The sequence below is a fragment of the Balaenoptera acutorostrata genome, chromosome 1, assembly GCF_949987535.1.
Source record: "Balaenoptera acutorostrata chromosome 1, mBalAcu1.1, whole genome shotgun sequence".
Lineage (NCBI taxonomy): Eukaryota > Metazoa > Chordata > Mammalia > Artiodactyla > Balaenopteridae > Balaenoptera > Balaenoptera acutorostrata.
The window spans coordinates 78,812,151-78,826,183 of NC_080064.1; the positions used below are offsets into that span (position 1 = coordinate 78,812,151).

Sequence of the window (14,033 nt, forward strand, 5' to 3'; positions counted from 1 at the left end):
TTCAGAAAAGGAGGCAAAAGCCACAAAATAATAGAAGGCTACTAATAATTCATTCCCTGCATATTTAAAAATTAATACTTAAAAATTAAAAGCAAGGCATCTAGACTATGCCTAGCCGTGTGCTAACTGCCTTGGGAATTTGTTTTGTTATGCCTTTTCTTTAATAAATATAAAATCCTATTCTGCCTTAACAAACTTTTTATTTTTGCTGAGAGTACAAATTATATAGTACCAATGAAACAATTAAGTCCAGTGAAATACAAGAATAAAACGCTTTATTGTAATACTTCATATCTAAAGTACCTCCCTCTAATCATTCAGATCTCACCTCAAATGTCATTTCTTTGGAGGTCTTTCCTCATTACTTTTAACTAAAATACCACTGTATCACTAACGTCTAAATCAGGCCACACTCCATTCTATTTTATATTTTATATTCTCCATAGCACTTTATACCTGAAATCATCTTATTTATTTTTTACATTTTTATTGTCTGTCTCCCCTCACTAAAGGGGAGCAACGAGGACTATGTATATTCTGTGTACTAGTGGAACACCTAGAAGAGTGACTCACATATACTAGGCAAACATTGTATTCTTATTGCTTGAGACGAAGGAATCGAAATTAATTTGAGTCCTAGCTTTGCTGTGTTCCTGCTATGTCGCTTTAGATAAATTACTCTCTCTGAGAGCTTCATTTTCTGATTCTGTAAAATATTTATCTTAAAGGTTTGATTTGATGATACCCAGTATACCCAGTTATTTATTAAGTATCATTAGGACAATCTGTTTACAAATAATGAAACAAAAGAGAAATCAGAGTATTTTTATAATTGTTACAGTATTGTTTTGCCACCAGAATAAGTTTGCTTAAAAATAACTACCTTAAGCAATTTTAGAATCACATTTGTTTTAATGGACTTCAGCTAAATCTTTTAAACTTGTGTTAAATAATTACATAAGATCTAATGTAAAATCAAATATTTATAAATAGTTGCATTTTAAAAATCTCCAAATTATGGTTGCATTTTTGTAAAAATAAACACAAAACATATCTACATGTACACGTAAATGCATTCTAAAAGTTTGAAGAACATTCATGAAACTAACAAAAGTAGTTACCTTTATGGATAGTAGTGGCGTCGGGGTGAGATGGAGATGGATGAATGAAAAATTGTGCTTTGGGGTAGGGGTATCATGTGTATTTTATAGAGGAAATATCCATGTATTACTTGTAAAATTAAGAACTGATTCTCCTAAGTGGCTCCTTATAGACTATTCTACACTGAAGACAGATCTGCATTTTTTAATTCATTCATTTATTTATTACCTACCTCCTTATTCAGTAAGGCTATTGTGTATCAAGCATTTTGCTAAGCATTTAGGCTAAACACTGAAAAAGACAAACATGGTCTGATCCCTCAAGAGTTAATATTCTAGCTGGGTTGAAGTTTTTCTAAGATCTAAACCTGTTTATCCAATTTCTAGACCTCTTCACCTGTCCCAAGGCAATTTGAGGTCAATATGTCTAAAGGCAAACTCACTTTCCCCACAAAACTTTGGCTACTTCTGTATTTCTCCACCTATTCATTACAATAAAAAGGAAACCTTGAGAGTCATCTTCAGCTTTTCCCTCTCCCTCATCCTTTATAGCTAATGAGACACCGAGTCCTATCATGCTTGTTTTAAAGTTTCTCTTGAATCCATCTCTTATTCTCTTTGTTGCCACTACATTAGAGGTACTCATGATCTTTCATCTGTACTATCATTTTAGCCTTATCTGTTCCTTTTCCCTCTGGATATCTACCTACTTCCACTCCACTTCATACTACTATCAAGAAAGTTCTCTGTAACATAAATCTGATTATTCTGCCCTGATTAAAATTGTTTGATTTGCTATCACTAAGAGAAGAATTTTCAGTACAGGCATACCTCATAGGTGCTGCAGGTTCAGTTCCATACTGAAACAAACATCATAATAAAACAAATATCATAATAAAGTGAGTCATGTGAATTTTCTGGTTTCCTGGTGCATATAAAAGTTACATTTACACTATACTGTAGTCTATTAAGTGTTCAACAGCGTTATGTCTAAAAAAAAACTAATATACATACCTTAATTAAAAAATACTTTATTGCTAAAAAATGCTAACCATCATCTGATCCTTCAACAAGTTGTAATCTTTTTGCAATAATAATGTCAGAAATCACAGCTCACCATAACAAATACAATAATGATGAAAAAGCTTGAAATATTAAGAGAATTACCAAAATGTGACACAGAGCTCTGAAGTGAGCAAATGCTGTTGGAAAAATGGCACCCATGGGGTTGCTCCATTCAGGGTTGCCACAAACCTTCAATTTGTAAGAAAACACAGTTGTCTGTGAAGCACAATAAAGTAAAAGCACAGTAAAACAAGGTATGCCTGTGTTCATAATATGACATTCAAGGTCCTTCACAACTTGATCTCAGGCTATCTTTTCAGCTGCATCTCCCGCTACTTCTTCCTTATCCTTTACTTCAGCCACAACAAACTCATTATGGTTGTCAAACAGGTTATGCCTTTTACACGTCTATTCGTTTCCCTCATAGGGGAATACCCTATATTTCCCCCACAAAAGTTCTACCTTTCATACTGTCCTTCTGCCTTTATGATGGCATATTGTAATTTCTTCGAAGAACCGGATCACACGTCTACCCCAAGGGCTTCAGTGACTCCACCAGGCAAAGTTAATGGCTTCCATTTTAGAGTCTGTATTTTTCTTATTTTTAAATTTTACCCCTAATATTTAGCACATATCTTACTTATATGTCTGGCACATAGTAAGGACTAAATAAATACTTGTGAAATTAGTTAACTACAGAGTTCTGCTTTGAAGCATAAAAGTATAAACTGGGATTCAAGAGTAGTGGAATTTATTAAACTTCTTTTGATTTAATTCTTAAAACAGATTTTATGCTGCATGTGTAGTTCTTGGGTTGCAGTATTTACATGAACACAAAATTGTTTATAGGTAAGTAAAGTTTTGATATTTTCTAATTGCTTATTTTTATATGAAGTAGAATTAAAGATAATTAAGAAGGATATTTTGTTTAACCAGCTTCTTAATTTTCTCTTTCGTATGATAACTGACCACTAAAAAAGTTAAACTCCAATTTTGAAAGACATGGTTAACACAATAATTATATGATGAACTTCTTTGTTACTGGTCCTCTGCCCATTACCTAATTAGAATAGTCAAATTATAAGTTGGCCTATGATAACACAATTTGCCAACAATATTCATCCTGGTGAATATTTTATATTCAACTGATCCACTTGTGCCAGATTATAAAACATCACCTTGCTTCCTTCATTAAGCCTTGCTGTCAACTAGACAGTGTACTTGATAACATATCTGATTTATGTACTGGCACAAACTCCTTACCAAATTGCAGACCAGTTAGAAATAGTTCATAGCCCAGCAACTAGTCTATGGTTAACACTTTGAATAACATTGGTCTAGATGAGACAAATTATGGGAAGGCCAGTCAGAATTAAAAGACTATAAACATCAGTTTATTCAAACTTCTAACAATGTTTCCAAGATAACGGTTTCCTAATGGCCTTATTTAACTTAAAGAATAAAATATTTTCAACGTAATTTGTAATCATTTAGTATGACTTAATAGCTTCCTCTTTATTTTGAATTATTCTCTTAGAAGGTTAAACCTGCTCCCTTATACCTTACTTATACTGTTTGTTTGATAATTCATTCTTATGGATGGCGTGTAGGCAAACTTCAAAGTTAGTCCAAGTCCGAGAGCTCCCTGATGGTCTGGTGGTTTGGATTTGGCGCTTTCACTGCCATGGCCCAGGTTCAGTCCCTTGTGGGGGAACTGAGATCCTCACAAGCTGCGTGGCATGGCCATTAATTAATTAAAGAATTAATTAATTAAACCTGAGTTAAAGATCCATGAACTCCTTCTGAGCTTTAAGATATATATTTAAATAGATCAAACATTTCTCTTTTAGATACATTATTCCTTTTCTACATAACGGGGAAAATGTTCAGAAATTATTTTTTGTAAAGTAATAAACTTGCCAAAAGGAAGAAAATGAACATTTGTAATATAGTATTTAAATCTCAAACCATAACTTGAAAGAATTCATTTTTAGTAAAGAGAAAGTACGGCTCCTATTAAAATGATATTTTTACTGATATTATCTACTGATTTTATTGATTTTTTTTTTCATTTTGCATTTTTTTATCCTGAACAGAGATTTGAAATTGGATAACTTATTGCTAGATACAGAGGGCTTTGTGAAAATTGCTGATTTTGGTCTTTGCAAAGAAGGTAATTGGGTATTTTAAAGTGCCTTTTCTGATAGATTACTATTCCTTTGTACTTTGGAAGTTTTAAAATTTGTCTATGGAGAGCAAAATGTATTTTTTAATTTATTAAAAATTAAACTTTAACTTATTCTTTATTGAGACTTACAGGTTGTTCATATAACCTAATTATCATATTATTAAGAATTTATTCTGTGAATATGAATAAGGTTAGGTTTTTAGAAATCATAGTATAAAAATAAGATTATCTTTGTATGATTAATAATTCTCTCTACTCTAAGAAAGCATTGGTTAAGCACCAAATTTTTTGCTTTGCTGCGATTGTGCAGAGTAAATTATGCGTGCCTAAAAACTTCTCTCCTGCTTCTTAAAACTTTTAACATTTTAAATAGGAAAAAAGTATGCATATGCCTCAAGAATCTTTTATGTACCTATACATGTGTGTGTGTACACACACAAACATATGTAAATAAATATGTAAACTGGGGAAATTTGAATCAAGAGGTAGCATAAGAAAATGTAAAGGGCATGGGCTTAGGCACCACACAGTCCTAAGTTTGAATCCTGGCTCTGCCACTTATTTGCCCTGTGTCTTTGGACAAGTTACTTTTAACCTCATTGAGTCTGTTTCCTCAGCTATAAAATGTATATAATCCTTCTTGTTTAGGAGTATTATGAGAATTAGAGATAAGTATGCAGCACAGTGTCTAACATATAGTAAATAGGTACACTTAATACACTGTATTGTAGCAAACATTGTCTGTCTCCCCCTCTACTCTGGTAGCTTCCTGTTTCTTATTCAGCTTTCTTTCCATAGTGTGTAGTATAGTGCTTGGCACATCTTAAGTATTCAGTGAATGCTTAATTAATAAGTAATTGGATGAATTAGTGAGTGAACTTTATAAATCTGTGTCCATCAGTTACCAGCTGACCTCCTAATTATTGAATCTAATGAAAGTTTTTTTCCTTTTTTGGACTTCTCGGTATTGGACACTATTGACTTAAATGCTTTTGTTCCTCAGAGTCTGGCCTTAGCCCATTGCTTTTCTCAGGCAGTTTTTAACTAGCAACTATATTCTAATGATTTCCAAATCTATTATTTCCTTTCCTAACATATATAGTCAACTACCTACTAGACAGTTTTACTTGGTCAGCAGGTACCTCAAACGCTGCACAAGCAGTAGTTTCCTTTCCTCAGTCTCGTTTGAAGTTGATGGGGCCACAATCCTCTCAGTCTCCCAATTTGAAATGTGGAATTATCCTGGACTCTCTCCTCTTCACTACTTTCTACATCCTGTTAATCACCAAATTGTGCTGACATCTACCTCCTTAATATTTCTTAAGTTTTTCATCTTCCCTCTACCACTGCCAACCATCATCTTGTTTTGGCAAGACTACTTTAATAGCCTTTTAACTTTTCTGTCTCTATTCTTTTTCTCCCTCAAATCAATCTGCCATGTAATTGCTAAAATGCAAAAGGGGCCCATATAAATACAAATCTGACCATGGTACGCCGCTACTGAAAACCTTCAATGGCAAAGATGTGATATACATTGCCCTTCCTGATCTGCCTGCCTCCTTCTCCAGCCAGATCTCTTGCAGCTGTCTGCCTAGTACTTTCTGTTGCAGCAACAATAAACTGCTTGCAGTCTTTGTCTCTCCACCACTATCACTCATCTCAGCTCTGTTTGCTGACTAATGTCTACTCATCCGTCACTCAACTCAGGTGTCACCTCCGCAGATAAGTTACCTGAGGCTCCTCTCCTCCTATCCCAACTAACAAGTCCGCTTTCATAAGATGATGTGTATAATGTGCTTTTAGCAGTTTAGAATACAATGAGACATTTTCTTCAATATGTAGAATGTATGTTTGACTAATTTATTACTAAATTTTGAGAAACATATTTAGAAAACGAGTTAGCTAAAGTCTTTAATGTATTTTGAGTTTGATTACCATGCACAAATGTACACCTTTAATTTTGCTTCCTAAGGATATCTTCTATTTTTTTTTGCCAGATTTTTTTCTTTGCTAACAAATATTTGAATTTTACCTTTTTCAGGAATGGGGTTTGGAGATAGGACAAGCACATTTTGTGGCACTCCTGAATTTCTTGCCCCAGAAGTATTAACAGAAACATCCTATACAAGGGCTGTAGATTGGTGGGGCCTTGGCGTACTTATATATGAAATGCTCGTTGGTGAGGTAAGCAGTATAAAATAGGTAAAAGGGAAACGTGATTGAAAGAACAAAGCATGTCACTTATAAAACCACTTAATATGTCTCCTGCGTAAGTAGAACTTAAGCTTTATAAATATTTATATATATTAGTAATTGCCTATGATCCTATATTACCTTCACCATCTTTTTTAGATTTTTATATTACCTGTGGAATGTATACCAATGCTTCAAAAATAGTTTCTTATATTTCAGTGTTGCTCTGGTTATATTTTATGATTTTTAAACACAATCATACATAACTGATTATTTCATAAGAAATAGAAAGCAGGAAGACTGATAAAAGGAATGTACTCTGTACCTGTAAAGAACGGTCAGCTATATTTTAGTCAAAAATAAATGTTACCTTCAAAAGTGATACAGTAGAATTGAAAAGATTAACATTTTTTTTCCTACTATTTTCTTTAGATTAACTTAAATTTCTGGGGATAACTTAGTTGTATACAGAAATTGTTACCACTTAGAAAACAGTGAATTATATCTAATTGATAAAGCAGTAAGAAGAGACTAATCTATTTTGTTATAAATTATTGGAAATGATAAATTAGGGTGGAATTTAAAAAGAGTAAATATTTAGACAAGTAATTGAAAATTACTTAGATTGGTTTGATGATCTTGAGATGCAAGAAAAATTACCTTGCATTGGTTCATTGTTCTGCAGTTTCCCTAATGCCAATGACCAACCTTGTACATTCTAGGCATGAAAAAACTAGTAGCTGAATGATGAATGACTAAATTATTGAATGTCAGAAATTTCTAAAGTTTTGCTCTGTGATTGTCATTTAGTGGCATTTATACCAAACAAGTAAATAAATGAATTTAGTTCATCCAATGACAGTACCTTTTGATATGTCAAATTGGAATGGAAACTTGGAAAAGGAGGAAAAGAAATAGCGAATTAAAATGTTTACTATGTGCTAGGCACTATTCTATGTGCTTTATAAGTATTAGCTCATTTAATTTTTCAGCAAACTTTAATGAGCTCAATAGTAGTCTTATGTTTATCTCCAGATGCATAAATAGAGACACAAAGAAGTTAATAGCTTGCTTTAAGTCACACAGCTCTCATATGGTAGAGCTGGGATTTTAACCTGTCTGTAAACCATTGTGCTTTGCTGCCTGCAGGATAGGGTATTTAATCCACCCAAATTTATTTCTTTTCTTAAGACCATGGGTTCAGATCTGAATTTTTCACCTCTATTTAGAAAAGCATAAAGATGGAAAGATATATTTTATCCCTAATCCACAGTGGTCTTTACTTTCTATGAGTGCCAGAAGTACTCATAATAGTTGTTTCTGTAAGCTCTGACATACTTGAACTTTTTTTTTTTAATAGGTTTATTTTATTTATTTACTTATTTATTTTTGGCTGCGTTGGGTCTTTGTTGCTGCGTGCGGGCATTCTCTAGTTGCGGTGAGCGGGGGCTGCTCTTCGTTGCAGTGCGCAGGCTTCTCACTGCAGTCACTTCTCTTGCTGTGGAGCATGGGCTCTAGGGCGCAGGCTCAGTAGTTGTGGCACAGGGGCTCAGTTGCTCCGCGGGATCTTCCCGGACCAGGGCTCGAACCCGGGTCCCCTGCATTGGCAGGCGGATTCTTAACCACTGTGCCACCAGGGAAGCCCTTGAACTTTTTTTTTTAAGTAACATTTTTGTTGCTTTGTTTTTTAAACGTAGTATTCAATTATGTATGAGATTTATTACCTAAAGTATGTGCTTGCTTAAAATGTACTCTCCATATTAGAGATGACATGCAAAAAATGAGTTTATTGCAAAATACTATAGAATTAAGAGCCAATTAATTCTACTTCCTCCGATTCTAAAGTGTCTGGGGGATCTGGCAGTGAACAAGTGAGGAAGCTCCTGTTCCATATTTTTTAAAGGAACTTCTCATTGATTAAGCTCTTAATTACTAGGAGATAAAAGACAGTGAATCTGGCTATTTCTTAGCAATTGCTTTTTGCAATTTCATTTCTTTTTAGCACCACCATAAAAGGATAGTTGGGAAAAGAACTAAACTTAAAACTCATTGGTACATATATTTTATAATTTTATAGCATTGGTGAAATTTTAGCATTAACTTTTTTTAAGTGTATAAAAGTGAGGTTTGGTTAAAGTTTATATCTGATTCCTCTATTATTACAAATGATTGAAAACTCACTGGATATAGCATGTGTTTTCAAATTTGTATTTGTATGAGTTTTGAGGACTTGAATCAACTCCAGGAATAAACTAACATATCAGGTCCCCTTTCTCTGTGTCAAAGGAGAGTGAAGATATCAGAGAGGTTTAAAATAACCTTAGATATTAGAGTTAGATCCTTGACATCTGAACAGACTATTGAATTCTTTTAATATGTACTTAAACCACATTTGTTGGCCTTCCATTGTTAGCACTGTTAGCTTATAATCTATTTGCAGAAAAAAAGAACTTTAACAACTTAACAGATATGAAAATATATTTTCACTATTCAGAGACTTATAGAGTGACAGTTTTCAAATACAAAATTGACTTCTCAAATAGGAATCAAAATTGTTTTGTATTACCCTTTGAAATTCTGATTGAGAATCCTTGTGAAAGAAAATTTTCCTCTGACTAACTGTCTCAATCCCAGATAGAAATTGTATTGTTCCATATAACAGGTATTCAGTTTACATATTTTGAGTGAGTGAATGAACAAACTTGATTTTGATACAACAAGCTTGATAAAACCAAGTTTTATCAAACCAAAATTAAGATTTTGATAACTGAAAAGTTTAAAATTTTCCTAGATATGAGCGATAAGATTAGCAGTTCAGCTTTAGGACGTTGGGTCTGAAATCATTTTCACAGGTTCCTCAGGTCAAAGATCCCTCTCCCCATTGGTACTGCTTTCTGTTTGGCTCTTGTTCTTTAATACCTAACAGGAAACAAGCAGCCAAATCTAAGCTATCTGAAATTCTGAGGTAATAAGTCATATTTCGTAGCCACATTTTCAACATAGTTGAGAGTTTATCCCTATGTACATCAAATTGTTATACTGAATGTTTATTTAACTACTTTTTATGACACAGCATTATTATTGTCATTATGAGCAACAGTCTTAATATTCTGCTTACTGAACTGCCCCAAGACCTGTTATGTATAGAGCATTAAATATGCCTGGAAATGTGTGCTTTTTAGGTCCTTTCAGTTTAATTTTGTTGGCAGTTGCTTTTTTTTAAATTTTATTTATTTATTTTGGCTGCATTGAGTCTTCGTTGCTGCGCGCAGGCTTTCTCTAGTTTCGGCCCGCAGGGGCTACTCTTTGTTGCGGTGCATGGGCTTTTCATTGTGGTAGCTTCTCTTTGTTGCAGAGCACGGGCTCTAGGCATGCAGGCTTCAGTAGTTGTGGCACGCGCACTCAGTAGTTGTGGTTCGCGGACTCTAGAGCATAGGCTGAGTAGTTGTGGTGCACGGGCTTAGTTGCTCCACGGCATGTGGGATCTTCCCGGACCAGGGCTCGAACCCGGGCTCGAACCCGTGTCCTCTGCATTGGCAGGTGGATTCTTAACCACTGTGCCACAGGGAAGCCCTTGAACTTTTTTTTTTAAGTAACATTTTTGTTGCTTTGTTTTTTAAACGTAGTATTCAATTATGTATGAGATTTATTACCTAAAGTATGTGCTTGCTTAAAATGTACTCTCCATATTAGAGATGACATGCAAAAAATGAGTTTATTGCAAAATACTATAGAATTAAGAGCCAATTAATTCTACTTCCTCCGATTCTAAAGTGTCTGGGGGATCTGGCAGTGAACAAGTGAGGAAGCTCCTGTTCCATATTTTTTAAAGGAACTTCTCATTGATTAAGCTCTTAATTACTAGGAGATAAAAGACAGTGAATCTGGCTATTTCTTAGCAATTGCTTTTTGCAATTTCATTTCTTTTTAGCACCACCATAAAAGGATAGTTGGGAAAAGAACTAAACTTAAAACTCATTGGTACATATATTTTATAATTTTATAGCATTGGTGAAATTTTAGCATTAACTTTTTTTAAGTGTATAAAAGTGAGGTTTGGTTAAAGTTTATATCTGATTCCTCTATTATTACAAATGATTGAAAACTCACTGGATATAGCATGTGTTTTCAAATTTGTATTTGTATGAGTTTTGAGGACTTGAATCAACTCCAGGAATAAACTAACATATCAGGTCCCCTTTCTCTGTGTCAAAGGAGAGTGAAGATATCAGAGAGGTTTAAAATAACCTTAGATATTAGAGTTAGATCCTTGACATCTGAACAGACTATTGAATTCTTTTAATATGTACTTAAACCACATTTGTTGGCCTTCCATTGTTAGCACTGTTAGCTTATAATCTATTTGCAGAAAAAAAGAACTTTAACAACTTAACAGATATGAAAATATATTTTCACTATTCAGAGACTTATAGAGTGACAGTTTTCAAATACAAAATTGACTTCTCAAATAGGAATCAAAATTGTTTTGTATTACCCTTTGAAATTCTGATTGAGAATCCTTGTGAAAGAAAATTTTCCTCTGACTAACTGTCTCAATCCCAGATAGAAATTGTATTGTTCCATATAACAGGTATTCAGTTTACATATTTTGAGTGAGTGAATGAACAAACTTGATTTTGATACAACAAGCTTGATAAAACCAAGTTTTATCAAACCAAAATTAAGATTTTGATAACTGAAAAGTTTAAAATTTTCCTAGATATGAGCGATAAGATTAGCAGTTCAGCTTTAGGACGTTGGGTCTGAAATCATTTTCACAGGTTCCTCAGGTCAAAGATCCCTCTCCCCATTGGTACTGCTTTCTGTTTGGCTCTTGTTCTTTAATACCTAACAGGAAACAAGCAGCCAAATCTAAGCTATCTGAAATTCTGAGGTAATAAGTCATATTTCGTAGCCACATTTTCAACATAGTTGAGAGTTTATCCCTATGTACATCAAATTGTTATACTGAATGTTTATTTAACTACTTTTTATGACACAGCATTATTATTGTCATTATGAGCAACAGTCTTAATATTCTGCTTACTGAACTGCCCCAAGACCTGTTATGTATAGAGCATTAAATATGCCTGGAAATGTGTGCTTTTTAGGTCCTTTCAGTTTAATTTTGTTGGCAGTTGCTTTTTTTTAAATTTTATTTATTTATTTTGGCTGCATTGAGTCTTCGTTGCTGCGCGCAGGCTTTCTCTAGTTTCGGCCCGCAGGGGCTACTCTTTGTTGCGGTGCATGGGCTTTTCATTGTGGTAGCTTCTCTTTGTTGCAGAGCACGGGCTCTAGGCATGCAGGCTTCAGTAGTTGTGGCACGCGCACTCAGTAGTTGTGGTTCGCGGACTCTAGAGCATAGGCTGAGTAGTTGTGGTGCACGGGCTTAGTTGCTCCACGGCATGTGGGATCTTCCCGGACCAGGGCTCGAACCCGGGCTCGAACCCGTGTCCTCTGCATTGGCAGGTGGATTCTTAACCACTGTGCCACAGGGAAGCCCTTGAACTTTTTTTTTTAAGTAACATTTTTGTTGCTTTGTTTTTTAAACGTAGTATTCAATTATGTATGAGATTTATTACCTAAAGTATGTGCTTGCTTAAAATGTACTCTCCATATTAGAGATGACATGCAAAAAATGAGTTTATTGCAAAATACTATAGAATTAAGAGCCAATTAATTCTACTTCCTCCGATTCTAAAGTGTCTGGGGGATCTGGCAGTGAACAAGTGAGGAAGCTCCTGTTCCATATTTTTTAAAGGAACTTCTCATTGATTAAGCTCTTAATTACTAGGAGATAAAAGACAGTGAATCTGGCTATTTCTTAGCAATTGCTTTTTGCAATTTCATTTCTTTTTAGCACCACCATAAAAGGATAGTTGGGAAAAGAACTAAACTTAAAACTCATTGGTACATATATTTTATAATTTTATAGCATTGGTGAAATTTTAGCATTAACTTTTTTTAAGTGTATAAAAGTGAGGTTTGGTTAAAGTTTATATCTGATTCCTCTATTATTACAAATGATTGAAAACTCACTGGATATAGCATGTGTTTTCAAATTTGTATTTGTATGAGTTTTGAGGACTTGAATCAACTCCAGGAATAAACTAACATATCAGGTCCCCTTTCTCTGTGTCAAAGGAGAGTGAAGATATCAGAGAGGTTTAAAATAACCTTAGATATTAGAGTTAGATCCTTGACATCTGAACAGACTATTGAATTCTTTTAATATGTACTTAAACCACATTTGTTGGCCTTCCATTGTTAGCACTGTTAGCTTATAATCTATTTGCAGAAAAAAAGAACTTTAACAACTTAACAGATATGAAAATATATTTTCACTATTCAGAGACTTATAGAGTGACAGTTTTCAAATACAAAATTGACTTCTCAAATAGGAGTCAAAATTGTTTTGTATTACCCTTTGAAATTCTGATTGAGAATCCTTGTGAAAGAAAATTTTCCTCTAACTGTCTCAATCCCAGATAGAAATTGTATTGTTCCATATAACAGGTATTCAGTTTACATATTTTGAGTGAGTGAATGAACAAACTTGATTTTGATACAACAAGCTTGATAAAACCAAGTTTTATCAAACCAAAATTAAGATTTTGATAACTGAAAAGTTTAAAATTTTCCTAGATATGAGCGATAAGGTTAGCAGTTCAGCTTTAGGACGTTGGGTTCTGAAATCATTTTCACAGGTTCCTCAGGTCAAAGATCCCTCTCCCCATTGGTACTGCTTTCTGTTTGGCTCTTGTTCTTTAATACCTAACAGGAAACAAGCAGCCAAATCTAAGCTATCTGAAATTCTGAGGTAATAAGTCATATTTCGTAGCCACATTTTCAACATAGTTGAGAGTTTATCCCTATGTACATCAAATTGTTATACTGAATGTTTATTTAACTACTTTTTATGACACAGCATTATTATTGTCATTATGAGCAACAGTCTTAATATTCTGCTTACTGAACTGCCCCAAGACCTGTTATGTATAGAGCATTAAATATGCCTGGAAATGTGTGCTTTTTAGGTCCTTTCAGTTTAATTTTGTTGGCAGTTGCTTTTTTTTAAATTTTATTTATTTATTTTGGCTGCATTGAGTCTTCGTTGCTGCGCGCAGGCTTTCTCTAGTTTCGGCCCGCAGGGGCTAATCTTTGTTGCGGTGCACGGGCTTTTCATTGTGGTAGCTTCTCTTTGTTGCAGAGCACGGGCTCTAGGCATGCAGGCTTCAGTAGTTGTGGCACGCGCACTCAGTAGTTGTGGTTCGCGGACTCTAGAGCATAGGCTGAGTAGTTGTGGTGCACAGGCTTAGTTGCTCCACGGCATGTGGGATCTTCCCGGACCAGGGCTCGAACCCGGGCTCGATCCCGTGTCCTCTGCATTGGCAGGTGGATTCTTAACCACTGTGCCACCAGGGAAGTCCCGGCAGTTGCTTCTTAGTGCAGTCATTATGCCTGCAGTCTCTAATTGTGTTTTGCCA

The 14,033-nt window shown here is 34.5% G+C and overlaps 1 protein-coding gene across 6 annotated transcripts in view; it reads left to right on the top strand.

Annotated features, from left to right (window-relative positions):
* PKN2 (protein kinase N2) overlaps positions 1-14,033 on the top strand; it is a 190,982-nt gene that overhangs the window by 116,551 nt on the left and 60,398 nt on the right. For all 6 annotated transcript variants that reach the window (XM_007182344.3, XM_057544823.1, XM_057544822.1 and 3 more), the window contains 3 exons: positions 2,952-3,014; positions 4,262-4,338; positions 6,395-6,537. In XM_007182344.3, the coding sequence (XP_007182406.1) occupies positions 2,952-3,014; positions 4,262-4,338; positions 6,395-6,537 (283 nt within the window). The remainder of the gene's footprint in view (positions 1-2,951; positions 3,015-4,261; positions 4,339-6,394; positions 6,538-14,033) is intronic.